This window comes from Coccidioides posadasii, chromosome 1, assembly GCF_018416015.2.
Source record: "Coccidioides posadasii str. Silveira chromosome 1, complete sequence".
NCBI lineage: Eukaryota > Fungi > Ascomycota > Eurotiomycetes > Onygenales > Onygenaceae > Coccidioides > Coccidioides posadasii.
Window position 1 is genome coordinate 811,762 of NC_089407.1, and position 26,467 is coordinate 838,228.

Below are 26,467 nucleotides of genomic sequence, written 5' to 3' on the forward strand. Positions count from 1 at the left end.
TTTTCTTTTGTGGCATTTCGCGGGGCTCGGCCACTGCTCGCTTCCTTTTGCGCCATGCTTTTGCCAACTCAGGACCGAAGTCTCCGCTTTCATCATCATCGATGCTGGCTGTGATTCGCGCTCCGAGACAGTGTGTTCTGCACTTGCTTTTCACAACAAATAAGGGCAAGTGCAGCATTCAGCTGCTCTGTCGTGTAAGACATCTTCGTATGAGAGAAGGTTAGCACGCTGAATTTATTCCATAATTTGAAATGCTCTGGCTTTTATCCATACCATGGAGATGTGCCCTTCTAGAGTGTTAGTTAAGCCGGGTTGCAAAGTTCTGGAACCGGGAATCTATACCTGAGCGCACTGCTTTCTGGGTTAAGCACTCGAAATAGGTCTGAGCCTTGATATTAGATGTCAGTTGATCGACCGAAGCTCCTCGAATGAGACAAGAGTGTGACTTTGTTAGCTTCACCAGAGTGAAGCAAGGTAGATGCTATCCGCTCCAAAAGATATACCTATACACAAGCTTTGGAGAACACAAGTGGCTCAAGTGTTCACAATTGCAAATTGCATCGTTGTCCCTATAACACCAAGGAGATCCACTATGAACAGAAGCTGCTCTGTTATCTTTGATACAGAGAAAACGCTCTCACTGTATTAAGTGTATCCTTCCGCCCAAGACAATGGTGCATCACTTAGTTTGAAAGATAAGGTGGGTTATGCGTCAATAATTCCCGATGATTTTACTCCTTAAGCTCATCGCAGCGAGTCGACGGTCCTATCAACAGTTATGCATGATTGTTTAGTCCCCTACAGGCTAGTTGGGCTTACAGATTTGGGTGAGAGACAGTCGTCGCAATCTACCTTGGTCCAGCATGGGATGCAAATCTCAGCTGAAGTATCCGCCATATTACAATCCCAAAACAAGTGCAGAGCTTCAATAAACTCTACCTGCTTATGCTGGGGTTCCTTCAGGAGTATACTGCCTTCCTCGCAGGACCTGCTGGTGATGGACAATATGTATTTATTTTACACATGCTTTATAAACACGGGTGTTCAGAATGGTTCATCGATAAGGTAGTTATCTGGGAGTTGAGTTCGTTTCGCTGGTTTGATAGATTTTTGGTTGTTCACTCCATAGAGACTTAGTTAACTACTGCTTTGGTGCAAATATACAATTCGTGTCTCCATGAGAAGACAACCGTGGAGCCACCTTTCATTTCCCAACCACCAGGCCTCACCCACTAGACAATGGAAGTGGGCTGTTGAACCGAAAAAAAAAAAAGCTCACCGCGGTCATCGCCCACGGTTATGGAGTACTCCGTAGCGTGTGCGTGAACCAAATGCCAAGGCGCTAGTCGACAGCGAGCTTAAAACCGGCCTTCTCTCAGAAAAAAATGCTGCTTTCCCTCTCTTCCGTTTAAAATCCTCGCCAAAATCTCTCCCGAGATTTCATCTACCTCCCCTTCGTTATCCGATCCTTTTCCACTATGCGTCCATTTGCTCAGGATGCGCGTATATCTCATACGACACGCTGAGAGTGAGCACAATGTGGCCCAGGTTTAGTACGGATTCGACGTTGCTCATCAAGTCAATTCCACCCACCTGATCCTCTTTACTCACTCTTTCTCTCCATCAGTGCTGGCGTGACCGATTCTGCTTTGACAAATCATGGCATGCTCCAGATCGAACGGCTTGCTCGGCACTTTCGAGCTCAGGGTGTTCAGTTCACCCGGGTCTTCGCCTCCCCCCTTCAGCGTGCTCGACTGACCGCCGAGGGGTTGTGCAAAGAGCCGAATGCCTCATCATTGCAACCAATTCTGTTACCAGTTCTTATGGAGAAGGACTTTGGCTCTTTGGAGGGTGAATCCTGGCGGACTTCTACCGTCGCTAGGTCCACATTACCCCCGACGCTTGGTTTGGATCACAAGGAGCCAGAGTCCGTAGCTTCTATGGCTGCACGAGCGAATCAGTTCCGTGATGACTTCCTACTTCCCCTTCTTTATGCTGATCTAGAGACTACCGAGGTTGTCGCTATTGTTTCGCATGGGATCGTGCTCTCAGTGCTCTGGGAGACTTTGACGACACTGTGTCAACACGATCACCTTGTATATAGCGCAACTGTTCAAGCTCAAGCTCGACGGCCTGGTTGGTCTAACACAGGCTATATGGAACTGGATATATTGAAGGCCGCAGGCGGCATTGCCAGGCACATATCCTGTAACAGCCCTCCTGAAAACTCAGAAGCAAGGTCGCATTCAGCTCAGGGTGCCCGGGTGACCGATAGCCTTTCAGCCATTACCCTGAAGATAACGGTTCACACAGTCAATTGTCGACAGCATCTTCAGAATCTAAGACGCACCGGAAGTGGGATCGGAAGCGCAGCATACGATCCCAAACAGAAACGTATTAACAATTTTTTTGTAGCACCTGGTGGTTAGATATGCCGAAGATGTCTATACCCATGATCGTGGTGCTTGAATAAATTGTAAGTATGCGTCCTACTATCTTCGGACTCCTCATTTGCTTGCCTTCCGTGATGAAACACCTTTTACACAGACCTGTTCCGAAACAGATAATGTGGATAAAAAAATGTTGCCTTCCTTCTGATAACATTAATTTTGGATTCCAAAATTGTTTCCAGTCGTCTATTCCTCGGACTGAATGCTAACTAGTCGCTAGAATCGTTATTTCACATTATTTAATTAGACCAGTATGACCTTTTGCTGCATCCCGGTTTCGATCGAGATGATTGCCTCGTTCGTTTGTGCATGTAGCGTTGAAAAACTGTTCTCGATCGGACCTTGAATATATCCACGTTTCAAGGGATAAAGATGGCAATCCAAGCACCTTAAAACGTTATTAGATTTATATATCTCTAGCTTTAGGAATGATATTGACTCCTAGGCGGGAGAATATTACAAAGATTCAAACCCAAGACCTGAGTTTGATGCCTAATGACGCCTTTAGATTCGAAGTAGCTCCTTGCTCCATCCACAGTGCGAAATCCATTGTCTGATTCCGTCAAAGTCTTATAGCCTTGGTGTTGCCATCTTCCCCTCTCTCATGCATAGCACATGAGAAATATCCTTGAGCACAGACCACCTATCGCTCTTGTCTCACCATAAATCATGAAATTCGGTCTATTCGGCATCACATAGATACATCATTCATTCACCCAAATGTCATTCCAATAAACTACGTCCTAGTGAGACAATGAGACATCGCCTTTGTCATTCGCTGTCAAGTCTCCGCTCAACAGTGCTCATGCTCATTCCTCTCGCTTGATTCTCTTGCTCCTTTCCAAATTCTTCGACCTTCACATACTTTTGGAAAAGTATATACCTCCTGAAGACACTGACAAGATGCTTCAATGCCCATTTGGCGTGCAAGTGTGTGGGAACAGAAAACACTTGGTCCAGCTCTTCAAGCGTCTTGCCCTTTGTCTCCGGTAAAAATAACAGAATCAGAACGAAGCCTATAATGTTCCATCCGGCGTACCAACTAAATGCGCCCTGCGGGGAGAATGCGCGGACGAGACTAGGCCAGGTGATCGCAAGCATCCAGTTAAAGAACCATGTCGTTGATGTGGCGAGGGCCATGCCATACGCACGGACATACAGCGGGTATGCTTCTGCGGAATATGTAAACGGGACGGGACCTTCACCGGGTGAATATACGATTCCGAAAAGGTATATTCCCAACGCCACGCAGCCTAGACGAGCTCGGGGGGCTGTATCGGAAGGTATCCAGAATGAAAATCCTGTTAAGAGGAGGAATATCCCCATCAGCGGAAAGGTGAGTAGCAGTAAATTGCGACGACCAAAGGTATCGATTGTGTAAACGGCCGGAATCGCAAATAGCCAATTTATCATGCCGAATCCCAGAGATGCCGCAAGGGCCGAAATCTGGGAAAAGCCAGCTTCGAGGAAGACTTCAGAGGAGTAGTAAGCGATGACATTGACACCGCAGAACTAACAATCATGAGCGTTTGGATTTGAAAAAGGCTTAGGTGCGCAGGGGATTTACCTGCTGCATGAACATGACAATTTCTGAAGCAAGCATTGCTCGCCGGTTTCGTGGCACAGTGATAAGCTCTACTATTTTTGGCTGGCCCAATTTCATCGTCGACTCCGCCTCTAGCAGAGTGTGCATATAGAATAAGTCTCGCGCAGCTTGGATTTTATTGAACCTCAAACGACACATAGACATGTATGCTTTGTGATGGGCATCCTTTGAAATATACCAGCGGGGTGACTCTGGGCAAAGAAATACCACGAGACAGACCAATACTGCTGGAAACATTGCGGAGCCCATCATTAATCGCCATCCTAGGCCAACTACACCGGGTGGGTCGGGAACTTTGAAGAAAATGATATCCGAAGCATAACCAAGCATGATACCGAATGCGGTCCACATCTGCCATTGCATGACTAAAGCGCCACGAATTGCAGGTGGAGTGGTCTCAGCAGCATATATGGGCACTGTTGCGGACTTGGGTCCGATTCCGAATCCCAGCGCGAATCGGGCGACAAACATGTGCCACCAGGTATTAACAAATCCTTGCCAAAAGCAGGTAATGGCAGAGAAGCAGCAGGTGATAAAAATTGTTCCACGGCGGCCGAATACGTGGTTGAATGGAACAGTAAGCCAGCAACCGATAAGGGCACAGCAAAGGTAAGGAGCGGAGTTGGTGAGTCCTGATAGCCATGTCGAACGATAATCATCGTCGTTGATACCAAACTGCGCCTTGTAGAATATTTGGGCCCCATTAACTACGGATTCATCTGTCTGACTGTTAGTATTTAACTCGAAAATATCGATACTCAGAAGATATTTAGAAACAGAAAATCTTCGGACGTACCCATTCCCTGGACCGCTGCGGATACTGAACAGAGCACAATAACCAGATACAGCAATTTCGGCTGCGACCATTTATGCGTGAATTCATGTCGGAGAACCTCCAGTTCTTCCTCCGTTAATCCTTCCATATTTTCATACTGTTTCGGATCCTGAGCCAAAACAGCACCCATTGCAAATGCTCGTATATCTTCCTCATCTCCAATCTGGTGTTTCCGGGCGTATCGTTCCCCTCTGCCTCTTAAGGCAGCATGGCTAAAACCCGCCAGTGGATTTGCAAGTTTTGCATTTATATTCCTACGTGCACGCTCCGCGGCACTTAGAGGCTCCCTGTGAGATGTCACGAACGAAAGCTCGCGATGCGAAAGGTGGTCTTCATATGATGCCGAGGCGTAAGCCTTTGCACTGCCTGATGATGGGTCTAGTTCCTCAGATGATCGATAGAACTCCATACCACTTTTCTGCGTCGACGCAAGATTGATCCCAACTTCAGAAGTCAACGTGAATAAAGAGGGACCGTGTACTTCCCCTCTGGGACCAGCTCCTAGAATAATACAAAGGCAAAGAGGGATCAATGAAGAGAAGTCTCCTGGTTCGAAAAACGCAATAAAATCTCCAAAATTTAGGTCCACTCAAAGACAGGAAGTAAAGGGTATATCAGGAATATCCCTCAAAGAGGGAAATCGGTAGGTTTGGCCTAGGGACATATATCTCAATCCAACAACGAATGCTTCACTTTTCTATAGAAGCCTGGCCCCGAGTATCCTCGTACTCAATGGCCCGAGCACGAGAGGGTGAACCACAGCTGAATTTCCGGATTAATCGCTCATAGCTAAGAAACCTGCGCCGGGAATTCCTGTCTGCACCCCAAAAGCGCAATCATGTATCGCATGGGCAGCCTTAATCACTGCCTGGCCTTGGAGTTGAAGGGAGGCCGGAAACGGCAAAGTTTGATGTGAGTCGTTGACAGCTTTAAGTTGGAACAAAGAACCCGATCGCTTGAAGTCTGAAAGAGTGGATCCAGGGAATATAATCAATTACATGTGCAAAAAATACATTATTCAAATGAATTCTAGGCCAGAGTTACTGTGAGAGAATGTGGAAATCCAGAATGGAGATGGAAAAATGCTTTCAGTGGGCGACATCTCGTACCTTGATGTCACAAATGGCGCTGGACAGGTCACAGCCAGCCGATTACCGTCGACATCGTGGCTAGCCTTGCTGGCTGAGCCTCTTGTCCGATATTTGACTCGTCAAACTCCATCTGTGGGCAACGACCCATTTGCCCACCGTGCACGAAGGAACCAGTTGTAATTCACGCGTCGCTACCCGACATTTCTCGTATTTTCTTGGACTCTACGCAATTAGTGCAACACGGGCAAGAAGAACACACGAGCCAGGCGTTCAACCCCAGAACGCCTGCAGCGGACGGAGAGTAGAGGATACATCTTCAGCCTTGGAATGGATTTTTGAAGACGAAACTGTCTCTTCATTTGACCGTGGTGTCAGCGACACATGCACGAAAGTCGATTTTGACCTGGGAAAGACGAAACTTGGAGTCATTGTCCTCCAAGCCCGGTCGAGTTCTGAATTGAGAAAAGAGAGGAGAACCCCGAAAAAAAAAAAAAAATTTTTTTTTTCTTCTTCCTTTCCTTCTTTTTGCTTTTTTCGTTTTTGCCCTCGTTTGGTCTCGTTCGTGAGTGTCCAGATAGCGGCGGTGAAAATCGCTGCCGAACGCCTGAGCAGGTGCCCGTGGTGTGATGCTCACGTGACCTTCCAGGGTCTCCGCCAGCCGTCCCCTTGCGCTCGAGTTACTCATCTCTGGCACAGACATTTCACGATGCTTGAAGGATGACGCGATTGGATGAAAGCTATTATTGCTTGTCGTCTTAATCTCACCTCTCCTGACATGTGTCGTGTGGTAAAAATGGAAGACTGGCAGTATGGCAGCTTCAATGTTTGTATCCCAGTCACCATCAACAATTGGAAAAAGAAAAGAGCTCGGGACTCGCGTTATGCTGAGACTTCATTCGCCGTATCGTGAGTTGAGACCTGGAAATGGTGACGAGAAAGTCAGATGCGAGGCAGGCGCCTATGCATGGCTTCAAAAAATTGCTCAGGTCTTCCAATTCATCATTTTTATGGCTTTGCAATGTTCGCTGAGGAAACAGTATGGGATCTATCGTCAGTGAACAGCAACTTCAGCTAACCGTAGCATCTAGTTTATCCACCTTGAAAATCGATCATGCGTCAAACGATGGCTTCAGATCTTACGACTTTGACTGCTATCATGGCTCCATCGTCCAAATCCTTCTCGATACGTCCCATCAAGGTAGGGACTTAATGATCGATAAAAATCGGCGTATCAGCTCTGCCTATATGCTTATCGAGATTTGCTGAAGAGGCCAAAGGCGAAATGTGGCTTATCGCGAATTCTTTCAAGTGTCGCCCGGATACGTTTGGCTTAGATCGGATTCTTTACCATTGATAATAGTGGGGCTTTAGAGCTCGCAAACTGACAACCTTCGATTGAGGTTCAGGACTTCGAGAATCAGGAAATCCCGACATATATATTGCGAGATCGTACATATTTTAACTATCACCGACTATGTGATGGACATGCTGGGTTCTCGTGACAGCCGCATTCAACATCCGCCCAACACGATCAACAATACAGTTGACTACTCCTATCAAGTGGCCGCTCCGGCAACAATGCGAACGGTTATGTCATCATTCTTTGACCAATAATTCTCGCAGGGGCCGTTCGTCTTTGCATTCACAGACCTCGATCAAAGCAATATTTTTGTTGATGGGAGTTGCAATCTAACCTGTCTTATTGATCTTGAATGGGTTTGCACTCGGCCAATCCAGATGATCAGAAAACCCCCATGGTTGACGAGCAAAACCGTGGATGAGATTGCAGAAGATGCTGAAGTGTACGGCGAAGTCCACGCAGAATTTATGTATATAATGCTTGGTGAAGATGAGAAAATGTCGGCCATTGCTTCACACAATAGAGTTGCTCAACACATGGTCTCCTTCTGCACGATACATAATCCTCAGCTCCAGTGAGAGAATTACAATATTAGAGCCGGCAATCAAAAGCCAAAAAAGTAGTCTTTGATATATGCAATTCTGAGATTTGCGATACGTATGTAGCTATGGCTTGCTACAGGCTTGGACTTCCTTAAACGGCTAATATATACAATGAAGTTCAACTTCATTTTAATCGAAACAAGAGAAGGAAACCAAAAAATCACACCTCCCTGCCCAAAATGAAGCTCCCGAATTAGTACTCCGTACTCCATATATTAGAAATAATGTGAAAATACAGACACCCGACATAACCTCGCCCAGCTCCTTAGTCTTCCTCTAGGTTGGGTATAAATGCGCCGCTGTTGATGTTAAATCCTGCATGCGCAAACAAATTCTCCCAAGCTCCCGTATCCGTAAATGACGCAAACGCATAATTATTGCCTCCATCGCCGCTCGACACTTCGTTCATCGGCATAAATGACTGAAAGCCATTGCTGCTAGTGATGGCTGCAGAGGGGGGAGGAGCATCGGAGCATAACATACCAGTCGGATTCGGGTTTGGAGGATGATTGCTCATACATTGTATCGGATTTGCTGCGGCCGTCATTGATGCATGCAGCATCGATGCGGTCAACGGACTTGCGTCAGATGGAGAGACCTGAGAATGCTGTTGCGAAAGAGGATTGTTCAAGGCTGAAAATTGAATTGAAGCAGCAGTCGACGCGTGGGGTAGCGGGTACATATCACTTGGCAACCGCTGTTGCGGACCAGGAGGATAATGTGATGACGGCGAAGGTTCAAGTGGCGACTGATTCTGGAGTTGCTGCTGCTGAATCAAACCCGTTTGATGGATCTGCAACGATGGTCTCACATATGGATCTGGGATTTGCGATCCATCATGTTGTTTGATCAAAGTGCTAGTTGGGGGGTTTGCTTTCGCCTTTGATTTGCGAAATTGTGTCACCACATTAGCTAGGAATCTGCTTTGATAGAAGCAGTTAGTGTTGTTTGCGGAACACTGACGGCCGAAGTCCTCGCTCGCTTTGCAGAGAAGGTCGAGGATGGTGGCTTCGGATTCGGCTGAGAGCTCGCCGGGCAGGGATAGTAAGATCTAGGTTCAATGTGAGCAATGACCGAAATGAAGAACGGATAGAGACCGAGTTTATCCCATCCCAATACGAGAATGTACCTTGATTATAACAACGGCGGCATAAGCCACCATTACATGTACCGAGTCCTGACAGTAATAAAGATGTGAAACCATCCCCAGACGATGCACCACTAGGCGTAACATCTCCAGGGCACTTGAATAGCAGATCCATAACGACTCTTTGGAAACATTGCCGCTTAGGATTGAGAGTTGCAACCGAAAAGAATGAATCAGAAGACGTAAATGATTTCCGTAGAACCGAACAAGGAATCGATGGCAGACAGAACTGCTGGCTACAGCATTCACAAATGTTAGAAAACGCGGCTGGAAGAGTTGTTCAGGACCGTTACCTTCATCCAGTATCCTATACCATTTTGCCTCCCACCTATCCAGTTCGCTATTGAAGGTCTTCAAAATAAATTCGTCCTTATCAATTGTCTGCGATGTTGTCGCGACCGGGTGCAGCCAAAATACATCCAGCAGATCAAAACCGAGGATTCTTAGTTGCACAAACGAAACCATAACTTCATCAATGCCGGGAACTGCATAAGCATGTTGGTGCCAGGTTTCTGCGTTCCGAATCAAGTGATCCATATGGATCATCGACGGCCTTCCTAATTGCAGGCTCACGCTATCAAGACAAGAAATGTCAATATATCGCTTGGGAAATGGTCAAAGTGCCTTTGGGCACGCTCAATTTTCTTACCTCCGATCGTACACAAACAGCATAAGCCAAGTGCGCTCTTTATTCCTTCGTTCCCTTAGCTCCATCTCTTTTGCACTGCCCCTGTTCCCGTCCTCGAACACGGGATCCAAATGAGTTGGACTTATTTTATGCCATCCCATCTCCATACAAGCGCGAATAGCATATCCAACTAACATCCACGCTCGAGAGTCACTTGGCTCTTTCCAATGCGTTACAAGACATATTCCCTGCACAATTTCAGTGGACTTCTCACCCGAGCCAAGAATCTTGCGTAGAAGAAACTCAACGTGGTCGTGAAGTTTAAGGTATAGTTGTGGAGAAAATACTTTGGCAGCAGCTGCAAGGAGGGCTGAAAACAGGAACGGTGATCGACTCCTGACGTAACGCAATGTATGCATCACAGGGTCAAATTGACATATAAATGGGTTCATATATTTGAAAAAGCTAGCCAAAACCAATCATTAGATCATATTACAGAAGTTGAGGTTGGCGGATGGATCGCAACATACTTATCAAACAACCCCTGAGCACTGGGCATGCTTAATAAGTTTCGATTCACTGGGTCATCCGGATCCTTCATCGGTAAGTCATCTTGTCCTAAAACGTCAGGATCGGGAGTCTCCTCTCCAGCCGGAGTCTCCTCCTCCACGTTGAGAATGTTGGCAATTGTAAAGTTCCCTACCGTCGCCGATTTTCTTAATAATGCAAATGGCGCAAGGCTATCTGAGGCAAGTGAACGGTTTATTTGCATGCTTTTCAGGGTTGAGGCTTCCCTTGCGGAGCTTGCCTTTGATATGGGGGACAGGTTGTGGTGTTTCACATCAATAAGGAGGTGACCGCTATGCTGGCTCAGTGTATCTTCCCGTTCAATTTTTGGCGTCGGTTCCGCTGCCGAAGCCGTTGGTGGATTCGAACCCTGATGCATACTTGTTAATGCAGAAGCAGTGTTGGAAGCTTTCATGCGTTCTGCTTTGGGACGTAATCTGACCAAGACAATCACACAAGATCAGCCCACTAATGCTATTGTAGAGGTTCCGCAAAACGATTATAACACTCACTTTGTACCGGGTTTGCGACCTCGACGATGCGTCTCATAGTAGCAAGTTAGTGATTTCCTCTTACATCGATTGCACATTGTGGAATCCGGCTCGCGGATACATTTCATTTTCACCGTGCGACATGGTGTGCAAGCGGCGACAGCAGCGCCGCCGGGAGTACTCATCGCTCCACGTCAATGAGTATCTGTCCCAGGAAAGGTTCAGTTCTGTACGACCAAAGTTGTAATTGCAAATCGTACAGGAACGCATTTGTATGATTCCATTGCATGGACCAATTGGATGTGCTCAACGTCTGGTCTACTTCTCAGACGGCAACCCTAGCTTTCACAAAGAGCTATAAACCCCCAGGTCGTGGAGTTGAAAAACCATCAATTGTCGTTTTCGACACAGCTGGCTTGTTACCACTAACGAATTGGAAGTCCGGCTATAAGCCAAGCTCATTCTGCAGGAACAGGTGTGATGCGCGGGTTGGAGCGATGAAAGGCGAAATGAGCAATGCACACAACGCGTACTCTGGATGGCAAAAGACCTCTGGGAGTATCTCCGAGATCAGGCTACCCTACTCGCAGTCAAAATCGCGGCGTCAAGACCGCCGCGCGGTCACGTTTGGCTCTAGGTTTGGTTATTTAGCTTCCGGCAGTGGGGGTCCCGTTCCAGCGACAATTGATCCGTACCTTGCGATGAGCCTCCGAATGTGGCGCGCGGGAAACAAACAAATGGACCGGCCAAGTGAGCAGAGGTCAACCACCGGCCTCCAGACGTCAGGCAGACTGACTGGTCATGATTCTTGACGGGTTCAGCCGATGCCACCCTCCTCGTTTAATTTGCTGTCCTCGTCGCCAACGATCTCCCATAGGCACTAAACCCAAACGGGGACTTGGGCTGCTCAATCCCTGACGCTGCCGCCATAATAATACGATGTCTCATCTTTTTATTAGACATCATCGTCTCTTGAATCCTCTTCCCGACACACAATAAAAATGCCCAACTCTTCATGGGAAAGATGACGATTGATGCAGCAGTAGCGGCCTCCGTGAAACTCCATGTGAGGTCAGAGCCCGGGATGGCCACTCCAGCGCCACCAGCTGGGATCGAACGTGTCACAAAGCGAAGGATAGGCGCGGACGAAGAGCCTACCCGCTTCGTCGGCGGCAACTTGGCCTACGATACAGAACGCAAGGCACGATTCGCCCAGACCCAGCACGCGAACACGCGTCAGGCGACAAAGAGTGCCTCCAACCCCGGCTTCCGACCTGAGATCCTCCGCCTCGCGATGAGTTACACCAGAGCACGGACATATTCCACTCCGGCAGATATTCTCGGGGTGCATTTTGTGCCATTTAAAGTCCCCCAAGCGTCCCCAGACTCTGCTGATAAGAAGATACGAGGTTGAAGAGACACTCTTACTCGTCAATTGGCCCCACCATAGCGAATGTTCTCAAACTTCTGGCTTTCGATTCTGATTTTCACGATCATCGAGGTCGAGACCATTCACCTATTACTGAAAAGCTGACGTTACCCTTCTGGTCCTTTCATTATTCTTTATTATTTTGTGTGCATATCTTCGAAAAGACCTCGGCTTATGTTGCAGCAGATCGAAGACTTGGCCCAGACGGTGGGTATGTTGGCCACGACACCCGAGCTTCAGCGGCCCGATCCAGATGCCTGACGGAATGCCCGCAACTAGATACCTCCTGGCAAGAAGCAGTCGCTTTCCAGGTTTCACGCTGAGCCAATGAATACCATTCTGCTAAACTTCCCGGCGGAGAAGGCCTGATGAAGGAAATGACTCTTGGAGGGTCATCCATGCTAAGAGAAACAGATCGCCCGACTTTGCACAAGCCAACAACAATCAGGGGCAGGGTGAGCGGGAATTGTAGCATAAGTCCGGAGTTCACAAGCTCCAGAAAGGACCAGACCCCGAAACGTGTAATATATACTCCTTTCCCCGTACGCAAATGGGCAAATGATAACTCAGAGTGTGATATCCGATCCGGTGAGATTTTAACTTTCGAAATGCATCTGTAACTACTCCGTACATGCAGAGGATGGAGAGCATCCGACAGCATACCCCTGCCGGTGGGAGCGATGTTAAGCGTTGGTCAACGCAGCCTTTCGGAAATGTTTGAAGTCGAATCTCGCTGCCACTTAGCGGTAAAGCAAGGATTGGAACAGAAACCTATTTATTTATTTTTTCTTATCATTTCAAGGTCAGGGTTTGATGGATGGCTTTGGAACCCCCACTCAGCTCAAGTTCCCCCCCCCGTTGAACCAATGGCTGTCACACCGTCTAACCTGAGGACGTAGATTGGCGACTCACCCAACCACAGCCAGTAAGAAGACATTGCCGGGAGCAATTGCGAGATTTCAATCATGCGGATCACACGTTTTGGAATGGATTGATAGCATTTACCGGGCCGGCGCATTTGGTTTAAACGCCGATGCCGGGTGTATAAGGACGAGCGTGGGAAGCTTAAAGGAGCAGCAATACCGTTGCTGGACGAGATTTTCCATTCCTCAAGTGATTTCTACTGGATTTACTCCGTACGCATCCGGGACTGCAAAAAGCCCAAAACAGAAAGAAAAATGCGAACCCTTGGAGCCCCCAATGTCGCCGCCAAAACATCACATGTCAATCTCATGACAGACACGATGATCGCGAATCTCAATGCAGAAACCTTGCGGGCTGTTATCCGATCGATGCTTGCGGGGGACCAGGAAGGGCAGCTGGCCACCACATTCCAGAAACACGTGCAAAGCTGCCTACGGCGAGACATTGATATCAGAACCCCAACCGCTTCGTTCGACACCAATGGCGCGATATCGTTCCACAAGACTATCGAGAACCTCCGCAACATGCGAATGCGCATCCTAGCACTCCTTGGATGCGGCCTGGCATTTGAAAGTCTCAAGATTGTCGGGGAGATAGTTCAACAATCAGCACCACTCGCGCACCATGTTGACTCGGCAGAAGACGAGGATACTTTGCTATCGACTCTAGCCGGGGTCGATGCGGACCTGGTTCAAGCTCTAACGGCTATACAATCACATCTCATATTGAATGGGGCGAGAGACCATCTGGCTAAGGCGCAAATACGAGCGCTAGTGGAGCTAAAGCAGGGTTTGGAGGAGTGTCAAAGACAAAATGAAGCTCAGGGCACAGAATTCGTCTACGAGAGGGGAATAGACATGGTGGAGGGGATTCTCACGATGGTGAAACGGTGAGCCGGGCGAAAGGGAGGCAATTGATCCTGCGGCTAGACAGCTGACTCCTTGCCGGCGAGGATGGAGGGTGGAGTCCGGCGACTGTCATTTCGAGGCTGAACGGAGGTCCCCCGACTTCTAATAAGAATAATCATCTAAAGAAAGAGTACTCCATATTTTGTAGATATGTGTGAACATACGTATTGAACATATGCATGTATAAAACACTTCAAGATACAAAATGTGGAGTGCGTTTTGTTGCCATTTTTGTTACATGAATAACATTGGTACGGCTAAGAGCTTTTTAAGTCTTGACTTGTGTCACGGCTCCGAGTATGGTTAATATTTAATCCGCAACATTAAAAGCTCATGCAGGGTGCTTCTATCCACGACATATGACCATTGGTATAAAGAGACGTTGAGCCATGTGGTCTCATCGGGCCAACAGTTCCGTGAGTTAAGGCCCGTTTCAACTGCTAGTCGAATCATAATGTCTTAAGAGGAATGGGCATGGATTAATATATTCTTCAACAGACATCGTCTCACTCACAATGAGAGCTGCGCCTGAGTATTTGAGCTTCTAAATTCTGTGACTCAGAGCCCAAGTTTGTGACCCTGTCAACCAATGCTTCGGTCCTTGGAGCTATGACGATTTTTCTTGCAGACAAAATCCCATACTTGAAGTGCCTCGCAGCAGCGCCAGCGGAGACTAGGATTAGAATATTTCAGGACTTCTGGAATCACAAAATTGCAGCGGTGAAACAGCTAGAAGACTAGTTGGTTGGCTAACTTGGCTTCCTCTGTAGTTAGTTATTAGTGTAGTTAGCGAGTGAGGGACTTGTCAACTGCCTTCGCCACAATCTCAATCTCGATCGTGATCTCAATCTTCCGGGGACGCCTCGATGGATAACGGGCAGCCAGCGCCCCTTGCCACCCCCAAGTCCTCTAGCATCACCAGCCTGAATAATAATATGACTTCTTAACGGGGTCGTGCCATCCAGGCCCCAGTAGCCCCAGAAAACTGGCTGAAACCCCGGCTCGTTGCTTTGACCCTTGTTGCGAACGATTGCAACCCTAGCCATTCGCTGCGCAAAGGTCGCTTGGCATCACCGTCGTGGGTCCCAGAAAAGCTCTCCCGTGTTATTTTTTGATTTTTTCGAGATTGATAAGGAATGCCAGTGAGAATCCGAGAAAATGTGACTTTCCCGAAAGCTTTACCGGAAATTGCCTTGAGGCCATTGTAATCGACGTCAACATCTTGGCTCCCCACGCATAGCGCGCTCGATGAGTAAGTTAAACATTGCATCGGCGTTTTAAAACAGTCCAGCACCAGCAAAGCGGTACTAAATCTCCTTGAGCCATGGCCTGCCGTACCTGAATCATGTAACTCCATGCAAAATATGTGTGACAAAGGCGATATCCACCAGGAATTCGACCGAAGGTCTACCCCCCTGCTCAAGCCAGCGACACACATAGATATTATCTGCTGGGTTAGATGGATGGATGGGCCGGGAATGGCGCATTGAGTAACCGTGGCTCGCAGTATCCCGACATCCGTACCTAACAGCACCGAGTGATAAACTGATGCATTTTGTCTCTTACCCACGGGAGTATAAAGGCCGGCATATGGCTCTCAATTGAACTCGAAGTGATACATCTTTCTATTTCAATTCCCATCGTTACAACTTGATTCTGATCACGGTGCGCATGATACTACTCAACACATACAAATGGAGACGTTCAGAATAGGCGATCATACAGTCCCCAGGCTTTTCATGGGCTTATGGCAACTATCAAGCCCAGCATGGGGTTCAGCCCCGCGATCCAAGATCATGGCGGAATTCCAGAAATATGTGGACGCGGGGTTCACGGCGTATGGTAAGTGGTTCAACATTTCGCGACAGATCCAATTCGGGCCAATCGAATAATCTAACGGGAAGATGCGGGGTGTCTCTTCTAGATATGGCTGATCACTATGGTGATGCGGAGATCCTCTTTGTACGGGCTTCCCTTATCCCGTTTTTTGGTGATACGAGAGCTGAATTCCGGTTTCATTTAACTTGCGCTAACCTTCGCTCAGGGCCGTTTTAGGTACTCTTATACAGGGCCGAAAACCATATTTTGCTCCACGAAGTACTGTGTTTTCCAGCCGACCCCGCAAACCGAAGCTGTAGTCCATGAGGCTATATCACGCAGATTGAAAAATATCAAATCCGACAAAGTGGATTTGTTGCAGTACCATTGGCAGGACGTGAGTGCCTTCTCGCCTACTTCAACACCCCCCAAGATGCGCACAAGGCAACATGGCTCACATAGCGACCTGGATAGTATGGGGATCCACAGTATATCCCGGCCCTTCAAATTATGGAAGCCGATTCTCGAGTCAGCAATTTGGGGCTGTGTAATTTTGACACCAAGAGGATGAAAGAAGTCATTGATGCGGGGATCAAATTCGCGACAAACCAGGTCCAGGTAGTATAGACGAGACAGCCAGGGCCTTATACTAACAAATGGAGTGATGTGCTGATTCGTATGCCTGCAGTTCTCCCTGATCGATACCCGGCCTCGGTATGAGATGGAGGCAGTATGCATTCAACATGATATCAAACTCTTGACATATGGCACCCTGGTATGAACGCCCACCAAGTCCGTCTAGCCCACACGCACACGCACATTCCTCTAGCTAACAAAGACCCACATCGTCAAGTGTGGCGGCTTTCTGTCTGAAAAATGGCTGGGTAAACCCGCTCCCGAAGCCTTCAGTGAAGGAATGACCCCAAGTCTCAGAAAAGTGCGTTTCAGACCCTATTTCCTATCGATTCATTCTCGCCATCCTGATATAGGTTTTAGTATCTTGAAATGATCACGATTTGGGGTGGGTGGTCCCTCTTCCAAACGCTCCTGACTACCCTCTCCACAATCGCTGCCAAGCACTCCGTCTCCATTTCTGCGGTGGCCGCCCGTTGGGTGCTTGATTTCCCGTATGTAGGCGCTGTTCTGGTGGGGGCCAGAATGGGTGTGAGCGAACACATTGATGAAAACTTGGCAATATACGGGCTGTCATTGGATGATGAGGACCGGGACAAAATCGAGGATATCTTAAAAATGAGCAAGAGGGACCAGGTCTTCGCCGATATGGGGGATTGTGGCTCTGAGTACCGCTCAGCCTAGGTCCGGTAGATCGCTCACACGGACGGGATGAAGGGTCCTAGAATATTCTTTGTGTCAATTAAAAAAAGGACGAGCCCGCTATTGGTGCACCCAGTTTTTGGTATTCTTTTCTTCGAAATGAAAATGTGATAGATGGGTTACACATACTGTAGAATGACACCTCTCAACAACGTATGACACTGAACGGCAAGCGAACGTGAAACAGTATAAAACAAGAAATATATTCCACTATTAATAATAATAATGTATCAGGCCCAATTTGTTATATCAACCCATTCCAGTCCAAAAGTCTGCGGAATGTAAAGTATGTGCCGAATCCCGATGGGGTAGCGCCCGTGGAACGGTAGAGCGAAATCATAATCATCGAGAGATCGACTGAACGCTTCCCGTCCCCTTAACTCACAAAGAAGCGAAGAGAAGGAGTTTCGAGAAGGCAAAACGCCTAGATCACGGTCCTCCAATCCTTCAGGCGACGGTTAACGAAGGTCCAACTGTTCTTCGCACATTGACTGATTGGCACATCATTGGCAGGACATGACAACTCAAAGTGGTGCGTTGAAATGAATAGTTTGCAGTTTAAAACTGAATTTAGAGGAGAAAAATATACGCCGTAAGAAGCGAGAGGTGGTTAAATGTTATGAATAAAGTATCTTTAATCGTCGTTTGTCGAGGAATCCTTTCTAAGATCCGGTAATATATCAGCGTCTTCATCTTCGTCGTCATCAGACGGAACGTCCATGACGTGCTGTCCAAGTGTCTCTAGTACGCGACAGCTCCAGGCGAGGACGCCCTTGTAAACACCCTAGAGGATACATTAGAAAAAAATCCATGGAAAGATAGAAAATATATGCGTACATAGAGAAAAGTAGCCACGCCAATTACAATAACGACCCAGCTAATAGACGCAGCTCTGTCCCTACCGGTAGGACCGGCTCGCCGACCTCCCAAAACAGTGGAATGGCGGAAATTCCACCATTGCCACGGTCGAAAAAGGAAAACTTTCATGAACGACAAGAGGCCCAAGGATGCGAGTCCCTTAAAAAAGTGTTCTGACCAGGTCGCTTTTGTCCGCGCCGAAAGAGTGATACTCTCACTTTCCTCATCCCAAAACGTACCGGAAGTAATGGTATCGAATGGGTCAAAGTACAAATTCATGATTGGGTCAGCAACGAATCCAAGGATGAACATGACAAAAAACAAAATGAACAAGGTGAGGAAAATCTGCATCGGAAAGCTGCTGATCCATCTACCCAAAGTCACCCGCTGAAGCCTGTAGCGGAAGCCACACGTTGGACAATGCCAAAAGTTCCTGGCACCATAGTTGGGATCCGCATTCCTCCACTTGCGTAGGCAACCCTCGTGTACATATCTCGATGAGCCCTTGCACTTGCAGGGCCGAATTAAACGTCCCAGAGACGGGTCATCCGGCTCGTACGTGACACGAGGGCCCGATTGCAGGAAGGATGGAAGATTTTCCGACACCGGGCGATAGGTTGGATGGACGGTTTCCAAGCATATCCTGCACATCCTCGAAGGGTAACTGGTGCCAGGAGTGGATCCATTGTCTGGCTCAGTGCGGTCACCAGCGTTTGACTGTGGCTCTGAGCTGCCTGGAGCCTCCGGCGGGCTGGCAGATTGGTCGGGCCAATGCCATGAAGGAGCGTTATGTCGCTGCCGGAGGTCCATGAGTCCGGGAGGGAACCGGGAACAATGGATTGAGCTTCCAAAAAAAAAAAGCGAGAGGGGTAAGGCAAGTTGAGGTAACAGTACGAACAAATCTCATCCAGCGCCAAAGTCTAGCTGGAAGAAAGTGGCCGAGTCGCCAGACAGCGAAGACATGGCCCAAGCTATGCGGCTCAGGGAGCAGAGAGAAGGCATGTTGGAGGAGGCAATGCGAAAAGGAAGAGTATCCCCAGCAGAATTTCAGCGAAAAAAAGAAGTGTGCTGGCCAAAACCCAAACAGGCAAGGTTACGCGATCGCCTAATCCTGCCCGCCCCGACCTACGTAAACACCTCTGGCGCCTGACTGTGAGCTGGAGCTCACGACCAACATCACCGCACCAGCAATATATCTCCATCCGCTTTCCCCCCAGCCCTTGCTCAGCACACTGTCGTATTTCTCCTTGTTGCTTAAGATTAGAACCCGACTACATTACTATCATGGCCGACCGCTATTCGTTTTCTTTAACGACATTCTCCCCAAGGTTTGTCTTATTCCTGTTTTGAGCTGACCGGGAGCTAACAATTGTAATAGCGGGAAGCTCGTTCAGATCGGTATAGTAGCGTCAATGAACATTGACTGGGCCAGAGAAGCTAACCTTTTTGCCAGAGTATGCCTTAAATGCTGTGAACCAGGGTGTAACGGCCTTGGGAATTAAGGGTACAAAACTCCCACTTCCCTAGCCTGGATACGGGTTGCTTACTATTTGGCCGTTTAGCTACCAATGGAGTCGTCCTTGCCACGGAGAAAAAGTCCTCATCACCTCTTATCGATTCCTCGTCCCTCTCTAAGATCTCTTTAATCACTCCAGACATTGGCATGGTATACTCAGGCATGGGGCCTGACTATAGAGTGCTCGTGGACAAGGCCCGCAAGACATCTCACACCGCATATAAGCGTATCTACAACGAATACCCGCCGACGAGAATACTGGTGCAGGACGTTGCACGCGTTGTTCAAGAAGCCACTCAGTCCGGTGGTGTGAGGCCTTATGGGGTCAGTCTTCTCATTGCAGGATGGGATGAGGGTATTGAACCAGAGACACCAGAAGCCCAGAGCGGGGAAACAGATGCAGAGAAGAAGAAGGCTTCAGGTAAAACCGGCGGCATCCTGAAAGGTGGCCCCAGTTTATACCAAGTAGATCCTAGCGGAAGTTATTTCCCCTGGAAAGCTACAGCAATTGGCAAGAGCGCAACTTCGGCGAAAACCTTTCTTGAAAAGAGGTATACGGAAGGATTGGAGCTGGAGGATGCGGTTCATATCGCATTACTCACCCTCAAAGAGACCATTGAAGGTGAAATGAACGGTGATACCATTGAAATCGGTAAGTCTGTTAGTCTAATACCTCCGGCCATAGCTAACTAGTGTACAGGTATTGTCGGACCGCCGGCCGATCATCTGCTAGGTTTTGAAGGTGTAGAGGGCGCTCGGGGACCAAGATTCCGGAAATTGACGAAGGAGGAAATTGAAGACTACCTGACCAATCTATGATAGACGTTCCTAATGACCTTTCCATTTGAGCTTCGTTCCTCAGGGTCTTGTAATGATAGATCTAGGTGTTTGGGGGAAATCAAACGCGGGAATATACCATTCACGTTTTTATTGCGAAGAAAATTAAGCCGACTTGCTATAGTTATTGCGAAGCAAATTTTGATGAGACCGCGATCATAGTCCATGGAGCTGTCGGTGTCGTCCGAAAGTCAAAAGTGTGCCCTTACGGTTTCAGCTTCGACAAATAGACGGAATACTCAAAGTATCGGCCATTATCTGCTTAATGTCTTGAATGAATCTCAAATCAAGAACGCCAGTTTCAAACCGACGTATCATAGGCCCGGCCGTATCTAAATAACATGAAGCCCGACGCCCATCTCGAATGCGGGGCAGACCACTCAGTCGAGACGCCGCCTAGCGAGGATTGGCCACCAACCAAACGACACTGGCATTCCCCGCCAAAGAACAGCTCATGCAGAGAAATCCCATATTTCTTTCTAATTCAATGTATGCAAGGAAAGCTTTTGATAGTACATATCCCAAGCTGCACTCTGCGTCCATCTTTATCTGCGGAGTATCCTCAGTCCTTTAACTCTATCCTCTGATGTCCGCTCATACCACAGCTGAACAAAGCCCCAAAAGGCGAAGGATACATCTGGATAACGATTCTAAGATGCATTTCCGCTCAATTCTTGAAGATGGGACTTCAAAGAGCCAGGAAGCCCCCCTTCCTCCCCGCAGAGCAAGAGGGTATCAGCTTGAGATGCTATCCGAAAGCCTGCGTCAGAACATCATTGTTGCGGTAACTAAGCTTCCCACCCCGTGATCACACGCTTACTTCTAATGCTTGTTACTCCAATAGATGGATACTGGGAGCGGCAAAACTGAGATGTGACTGCCTCCTGTTGTCAGGATATTTAAATAGTATGATACTGTGGGATCTAATGTGCTCTCTCTAGTGCAATCCTTCGGATACAAAGGGAACTAGAACGATGTCCTGCACACAAAGTAAGTTGTTCATATATCTTTAAACACATATCATCCAGTTACTCAACAGAGGCAGTTTGTTTGGTTTATGGCACCAACTGTTGCTCTCGTCGAGCAGCAGCATTCAGCTATATCCAAGCAGCTACCTGCATTTCAAACTCGACTCTTAACTGGGGCTGCTAATGTCAACCATTGGTCTACAAAGAAGATATGGGATGATATTCTTTTGAATATTAGAATTGTCATTTCAACGCCGCAGGTGTTGCTGGATGCATTATCTAATGGTTTTGTCGATTTACATACCATATCTTTGCTTGTTTTTGACGAAGGTAGTTCCTATTAACCTTAATTTGCAGCTCTTGAGGTATTTACTAACCAGCATAGCCCATCACTGTGTTCGTGATGCTCCTGCAAATAGAATTATGCGGGATTTCTATCATTATCATAGACAAGAAGAGGGTACTGATGGTTTACCACATATCCTGGGTCTCACTGCAAGCCCGACCACGCGTGCACGTCAAACAGACCTAGAGTACTGATTTCTACCTTCATTTCTTGTATTTAGACCACTTACTAACTCCTGAATAGGGTACTGGAAATAAACCTAAATGCTGTCTGCGTGACCCCCAAAATGCACCGAGAGGAAATGATGCAATTCATCCATATGCCTGAATACTGCAGTATTGAATATCAGCCAGACGTTCAGAATTTTTCTTCCATAGTGGAAAAGCTCTCTGTAATCATCAACGAGCTTGACATTGAAAATGACCCGTTTGTCAAATTTATGCGACGAAGAAATGACCTCAAGAGCAGGCAGAGGCTTTTGGACGCCTTTGAAAACAAGAAAACACCCTGCCTTGACCAATTGAAAAGATGCCTTCGCAGGTCTAGAGTTATCCATCGAGAACTTGGTCCGTGGGCCTCGGAACGTTTCCTCACACGCTGCATCATGGGGCTTAAAAGTAAACAAACTAATGCTTCAGGCCCACAGTGGGCAGATTGGGATAGAGAAGATAACTCCTACATGCTAAATGTTTTGTCTCAGGTAGTATCCTCAACCGAAATGGGCGTCCAGAATCCTCCAGACGAGCTATCCAGAAAGGTACACAAGTTGATAGACTTCCTAGTGCTGGAGCATGTCAACGGCTCCATCGGAATAGTCTTTGCAGAAGAAAGAACGATAGTCATCATGCTTGCGCAGCTGCTGTCTTTACATCCTCGCACGAAACATATCAAAACTACCGCATTCTTAGGAAGCTCTGCTTCTGTTTCCCGGAAGTCAGATATAACGGAACTGCATAACCCTATAGACCAGAGCACTGCTATAGATGACCTTCGTACTGGAAAGAAGGACCTCATTATAGCAACCGCCGTTCTTGAAGAAGGCATTGACGTCCCTATCTGTGACCTTGTCATTTGTTTTGATCTTCCAAAGGACCTTAGGTCCTTTATACAGCGCCGGGGAAGAGCGAGAAAGAAAGGGTCCAAATTCGCTCTGTTTCTGCATTCGGAAGATCGTGCGACGTCTTCAGAACTACACTTGATGGAAAAAACTATGAAGCAACTATACCTCGAAAACAAAAGAACTCTTGAGCATATTCAATATCTGGAGAATGTTGAAGAAGAGGGTTATGATGGCTTCCGTGTTGCATCGACAGGGTGAGTAAGACCTCGTAGGAAACGGTTTAAGACAGGATTAATGAAATCTAGGGCCTTTCTTACCCTTTCCAACGCTCGAAATCACCTGTCGCATTTCTGTGGGACTTTGTCCGCTGAGTTTATCGCTACCGATCCTGAATTTGTGTTGGAAGGGGATGATACAACCGGATTCTCCGCCAAAGTTATCTTACCCAGTTTTCTTGATCCCAAGTTACGCGAATTCCGAGGCATCTTACTATGGAAGACCGAAAAAATGGCAAAGAGAGACGCCTCATTCCAAGCGTATGTGGCATTATATGAGGCAGGACTGGTTAATGATTACTTGATGCCCGCCCACCATCACATAGATGATGAGGACGGTCTTGAGCAGGTTGAAAAACGGCCGAGTTTTGCCAAAGCGTCGGGGAGCCTAAACCCGTGGGCAGCTATTGCGAAGAAATGGCGAGAAGCGAAACATTTCTATCAGAACCTCATTGAGATATCAGCTGGCGCGCAAGCCTTTCCTCCCATGGTTATGGTCCTTCCAGTGGAACTACCCTGTGATATCTCATTCAGGCTTTTTTGGAATGAACACTCCACTCTCCTGGTTTCTGTCAAGCGTGGTGGACAAGACTTTGCGGCTGACCTTATTCGGCTTGCTGCGGATACAACCTCAATCCTTCTCTCATCTTTGTTTTCGCAGAAGATGGTCCCTGGTAGTCGAGACTTTTCTTGGTTATTTGTGCCTCAAATGGAATCGATTCCGTCTGCTATCCGGGAGTGGTGTGACTGCGTTACAGGGACGATTTCTTTACACGATATTAGGGACTGCGATATGGCAGGATTTGAGAATCCCGGGCTTGTAAGACCAATGGACAATACAGCACGACCCTGCACATTTGAGAAATTGGTATGGCGGAAATACGTCCCCGCGGAAACATCAGATGGTGCCAGTCTCAGCGAGCAGGTTACATACGACCGCGAGGTTCCTCATATTGAAGGCACAGTGTGGCCTAAGCGAACCGACTTTTTGCATCGACTCGAACCATCTAATACATCCAAAGCGCATCACACTGCAAAGTGTTTCTATCCAGCAAACAATTGCTCTGTTGACAGGCTACCAGTTGAATATTCCCAGTTCGCATTATTTATCCCTTGCTTAATCCACAGTATTGAGAATTATTTCATTGCTAATGAGCTGGCTCAAACAATTTTGCATCCAGTTGGGTTCAGCAACCTCTCTCTTGTTTTGACAGCCATCAGTTCATCCGCTGCAAGAGAAGCTTCTAACTACCAACGCCTAGAATTTTTAGGGGACAGCCTTCTCAAGTTACATACCTCAATACAGCTAGCCGCAGACCATCCACTTTGGCCTGAAGGACGTTTGACTATGCGCAAAGGTAACGTTGTGTCAAACGGCTACCTAGCAAATGCTGCTCTACAAACGGGATTGGACAAATTTATCCTCACAAAGCCTTTCACAGGCGCCAAGTGGCGACCTTCATACAACACAGATCATATTAACACTGGAAACATGACAGAACCAACAAGGGAAATGTCTACAAAAGTTTTAGCAGATGTTGTTGAAGCTCTGATTGGTGCAGCAAACATTGATGGGGGCGAGAACAAGATTTTGAATTGCTTGAAAATATTTATCCCTGATATCAAGTGGTCTCCGCTCAACGAATGCGTCAACATTCTTCATCACCAACAGGATAGTTTCAGCGATGAAAACAATAACATGTTATCCGAAATTGAGGGACTTGTGGGATATACTTTCAAAAAGAAGCCTCTACTCCTGGCTGCTGTGACGCACCCAAGCAGTAAAGGCTCAGGCCATTCTTATCAAAGATTAGAATTTGTGGGTGATTCTATCTTAGATATTATTGTTGTCCAGGAACTTTTTGAATCGCCGAGGGGTTTCCATCATTTTGACATGCACCTTATGCGCACCGCATTGGTCAATGCAGATTTCCTAGCCTTTCTGTGCATGAATGCATATAGAGAGGAAGACCGAGGCGAAGCAGTTGAGAACTCTAAGACGAGGGTCACAGTTGCAATGACAAAGCGGAGGGCTTACCTTTGGGGATTCATGAAGCACTCGGCTTCCTGGGATATCGTTAACGCCCAACAGAGGGCCGCAAAACAGTATGAGAAGTTGCACGAAGAAATCGATGAGAAACTTCGATCATCAAAAACATATCCGTGGACATTACTGTGTCGGCTTGACGCTGCCAAGTTCTTCTCGGATATCGTTGAAAGTATCCTGGGCGCAATATTCATCGACTCTCAAGGCTCAATGCCCGCATGCAGGATCTTCCTTGAGCGCATTGGCTTGATACCATACTTAAAACGGGTTTTATCGGAGGACTTAGACTTGATGCATCCAAAAGAGCGCTTGGGTCTCCTGGCTGGCACTCTCTCGGTCAAGTATGAAACAAAACGTACCCAGGGTGTTGAGCCACAGCGTTGGGAATGCGCTGCTCGTGTTGGAGACGAGGAGGTTGTACGAGTCGATTGTAGAGTCAGCAGAGTCGATGCCGAAACCACCGCCGCGGAAGCTGCCGTGGCCATCTTGAAAACAAGGAAACTCCAAGCAGAGGCAAGCAACAAGGTTGCTGAATGTGACTCAGATGTTCTGGGGAAATTGATGTCCGTGCACGTTGGCTAGTCTACGCTGAGGTATTAATTGTTGGTTAGGTTCTAAATATTCTGCAGGATGTGGAGGAGAAATCTGAGGAAGCCTTCTGGTTGAAGCGGTATGAACGAGAAGTTAGCTTGATTATTGGGTGGATACAGGCCACACAAGATGACCAAAACGTTTCGGCCCGCGCCCAGAGTGTTGGTTTCTGGTGCGGAATATATATATATATATATATGCATGCCAATGCTGCGTGTCGCTTGGATCTCCGGACTGTCGTTAATTCCTTGCTAGGACATCAGCCGGGACAACTTCTACATTCAAGTATAGTCCTCGGGTGCCGAGAGTCGCCGCATGAATACTCCAGCATTGCCGAGGACTACCCGCAGCATCAGTATTCTTTAAAACAGATTTATGACGATGGCGATATGCTGCTTTGGGGAAAAGGTGTCTTCAGCCGCCAGCAGTATGACCAACTTACCCGGTTTTAACCGAAATGTTCATGCGCCCACAAAGTCCCCATTCAAAAGTGACGGTGATTCTCGTGATATTCCCATTGATCTTTGGACAGCTTTATGGACGAGGGATGGGCAGCGTCGGGTTACATGTGTCCATCCATAACTGTGTATATACACCACTCGGGTGAATCTTGCCGGGCCTCCTTTCGGAATGACAACTCACTCAGTCATAATATTTTCCATGCAGTGCAACAGATAATTGAACAAAGTTGCCAAGCAAACATCGAGATACCATGTCTCTTGCTGCGTAAAGAAAAAGATATCGTCATGGTTGAAACTTGACAATACTCCTCATTCAA

The 26,467-nt window shown here is 47.5% G+C and overlaps 11 protein-coding genes across 11 annotated transcripts; 7 read left to right on the plus strand and 4 right to left on the minus strand.

Moving 5' to 3' along the window:
* Positions 1-1,414: 1,414 nt before the first annotated feature.
* D8B26_000200 (uncharacterized protein) lies at positions 1,415-3,964 on the plus strand. Its single transcript, XM_003067594.2, has 3 exons — positions 1,415-1,553; positions 1,628-2,476; positions 2,671-3,964. The coding sequence occupies exons 1-2, from the start codon at positions 1,498-1,500 to the stop codon at positions 2,427-2,429; spliced, it is 858 nt and encodes a 285-aa protein (XP_003067640.2). The 5' UTR covers positions 1,415-1,497; the 3' UTR covers positions 2,430-2,476; positions 2,671-3,964.
* On the minus strand, positions 3,027-5,300 carry D8B26_000201 (uncharacterized protein; the record flags this gene model as incomplete). The annotated part of the gene is made up of 3 exons (XM_003067593.2): positions 3,027-3,962; positions 4,018-4,775; positions 4,853-5,300. 3 exons carry the CDS (start codon positions 5,298-5,300, stop codon positions 3,222-3,224), a joined length of 1,947 nt encoding a protein of 648 aa, XP_003067639.2. The 3' UTR covers positions 3,027-3,221.
* Positions 5,301-6,337: 1,037 nt separating this feature from the next.
* On the minus strand, positions 6,338-6,682 carry D8B26_000202 (uncharacterized protein; the record flags this gene model as incomplete). Its single annotated transcript, XM_066123147.1, has 1 exon — positions 6,338-6,682. The coding sequence occupies one exon, from the start codon at positions 6,680-6,682 to the stop codon at positions 6,338-6,340; it is 345 nt and encodes a 114-aa protein (XP_065979219.1).
* A 109-nt stretch (positions 6,683-6,791) lies between these two features.
* Positions 6,792-7,248, plus strand: D8B26_000203 (uncharacterized protein; the record flags this gene model as incomplete). Its single annotated transcript, XM_066123148.1, has 2 exons — positions 6,792-7,018; positions 7,071-7,248. The coding sequence occupies 2 exons, from the start codon at positions 6,792-6,794 to the stop codon at positions 7,246-7,248; spliced, it is 405 nt and encodes a 134-aa protein (XP_065979220.1).
* A 961-nt stretch (positions 7,249-8,209) lies between these two features.
* On the minus strand, positions 8,210-10,962 carry D8B26_000204 (uncharacterized protein; the record flags this gene model as incomplete). Its single annotated transcript, XM_066123149.1, has 6 exons — positions 8,210-8,995; positions 9,074-9,327; positions 9,385-9,665; positions 9,741-10,184; positions 10,250-10,723; positions 10,799-10,962. 6 exons carry the CDS (start codon positions 10,960-10,962, stop codon positions 8,210-8,212), a joined length of 2,403 nt encoding a protein of 800 aa, XP_065979221.1.
* Positions 10,963-11,801: 839 nt separating this feature from the next.
* Positions 11,802-12,191, plus strand: D8B26_000205 (uncharacterized protein; the record flags this gene model as incomplete). The annotated part of the gene is made up of 1 exon (XM_003067592.1): positions 11,802-12,191. The coding sequence occupies one exon, from the start codon at positions 11,802-11,804 to the stop codon at positions 12,189-12,191; it is 390 nt and encodes a 129-aa protein (XP_003067638.1).
* A 1,193-nt stretch (positions 12,192-13,384) lies between these two features.
* Positions 13,385-14,023, plus strand: D8B26_000206 (uncharacterized protein; the record flags this gene model as incomplete). Its single annotated transcript, XM_003067590.2, has 1 exon — positions 13,385-14,023. The coding sequence occupies one exon, from the start codon at positions 13,385-13,387 to the stop codon at positions 14,021-14,023; it is 639 nt and encodes a 212-aa protein (XP_003067636.2).
* A 1,811-nt stretch (positions 14,024-15,834) lies between these two features.
* D8B26_000207 (uncharacterized protein) lies at positions 15,835-17,173 on the plus strand (the record flags this gene model as incomplete). The annotated part of the gene is made up of 7 exons (XM_003067589.2): positions 15,835-15,880; positions 15,963-16,000; positions 16,083-16,253; positions 16,331-16,474; positions 16,545-16,631; positions 16,710-16,793; positions 16,853-17,173. The coding sequence occupies 7 exons, from the start codon at positions 15,835-15,837 to the stop codon at positions 17,171-17,173; spliced, it is 891 nt and encodes a 296-aa protein (XP_003067635.2).
* On the minus strand, positions 16,687-19,052 carry D8B26_000208 (uncharacterized protein). Its single transcript, XM_003067588.2, has 3 exons — positions 18,029-19,052; positions 17,321-17,975; positions 16,687-17,210 (listed from the first exon to the last, which is right to left on the minus strand). Exons 1-2 carry the CDS (start codon positions 18,857-18,859, stop codon positions 17,826-17,828), a joined length of 981 nt encoding a protein of 326 aa, XP_003067634.2. The 5' UTR covers positions 18,860-19,052; the 3' UTR covers positions 16,687-17,210; positions 17,321-17,825.
* A 164-nt stretch (positions 19,053-19,216) lies between these two features.
* Positions 19,217-20,626, plus strand: PRE8 (Proteasome subunit alpha type-2). The gene is made up of 5 exons (XM_003067587.2): positions 19,217-19,377; positions 19,428-19,447; positions 19,503-19,553; positions 19,612-20,217; positions 20,266-20,626. The coding sequence occupies exons 1-5, from the start codon at positions 19,334-19,336 to the stop codon at positions 20,382-20,384; spliced, it is 840 nt and encodes a 279-aa protein (XP_003067633.2). The 5' UTR covers positions 19,217-19,333; the 3' UTR covers positions 20,385-20,626.
* A 308-nt stretch (positions 20,627-20,934) lies between these two features.
* DCL2 (Dicer-like protein 2) lies at positions 20,935-26,351 on the plus strand. Its single transcript, XM_003067586.2, has 7 exons — positions 20,935-21,186; positions 21,247-21,275; positions 21,344-21,392; positions 21,448-21,700; positions 21,756-21,903; positions 21,960-23,030; positions 23,082-26,351. Exons 1-7 carry the CDS (start codon positions 20,989-20,991, stop codon positions 25,678-25,680), a joined length of 4,347 nt encoding a protein of 1,448 aa, XP_003067632.2. The 5' UTR covers positions 20,935-20,988; the 3' UTR covers positions 25,681-26,351.
* The last annotated feature ends 116 nt before the right edge of the window (positions 26,352-26,467 follow it).

Coding starts and splice junctions, on each gene's coding strand:
- D8B26_000200 (XM_003067594.2), top strand. CDS start 1,498: ATGCGCGTATATCTCATACGACACGCTGAGAGTGAGCACAATGTGGCC. Junction 1,554..1,627: donor CACAATGTGGCCCAGGTTTA/GTACGGATTCGA, acceptor TCTCTCCATCAG/TGCTGGCGTGACCGATTCTG.
- D8B26_000208 (XM_003067588.2), bottom strand. CDS start 18,859: ATGGACCTCCGGCAGCGACATAACGCTCCTTCATGGCATTGGCCCGAC. Junction 17,976..18,028: donor GCGTGGCTACTTTTCTCTAT/GTACGCATATAT, acceptor TGTATCCTCTAG/GGTGTTTACAAGGGCGTCCT.
- PRE8 (XM_003067587.2), top strand. CDS start 19,334: ATGGCCGACCGCTATTCGTTTTCTTTAACGACATTCTCCCCAAG. Junction 19,448..19,502: donor CGGGAAGCTCGTTCAGATCG/GTATAGTAGCGT, acceptor CCTTTTTGCCAG/AGTATGCCTTAAATGCTGTG. Junction 19,554..19,611: donor AACGGCCTTGGGAATTAAGG/GTACAAAACTCC, acceptor TTGGCCGTTTAG/CTACCAATGGAGTCGTCCTT.
- DCL2 (XM_003067586.2), top strand. CDS start 20,989: ATGTCCGCTCATACCACAGCTGAACAAAGCCCCAAAAGGCGAAGGATA. Junction 21,187..21,246: donor GTCAGAACATCATTGTTGCG/GTAACTAAGCTT, acceptor TTACTCCAATAG/ATGGATACTGGGAGCGGCAA. Junction 23,031..23,081: donor TTCCGTGTTGCATCGACAGG/GTGAGTAAGACC, acceptor AATGAAATCTAG/GGCCTTTCTTACCCTTTCCA.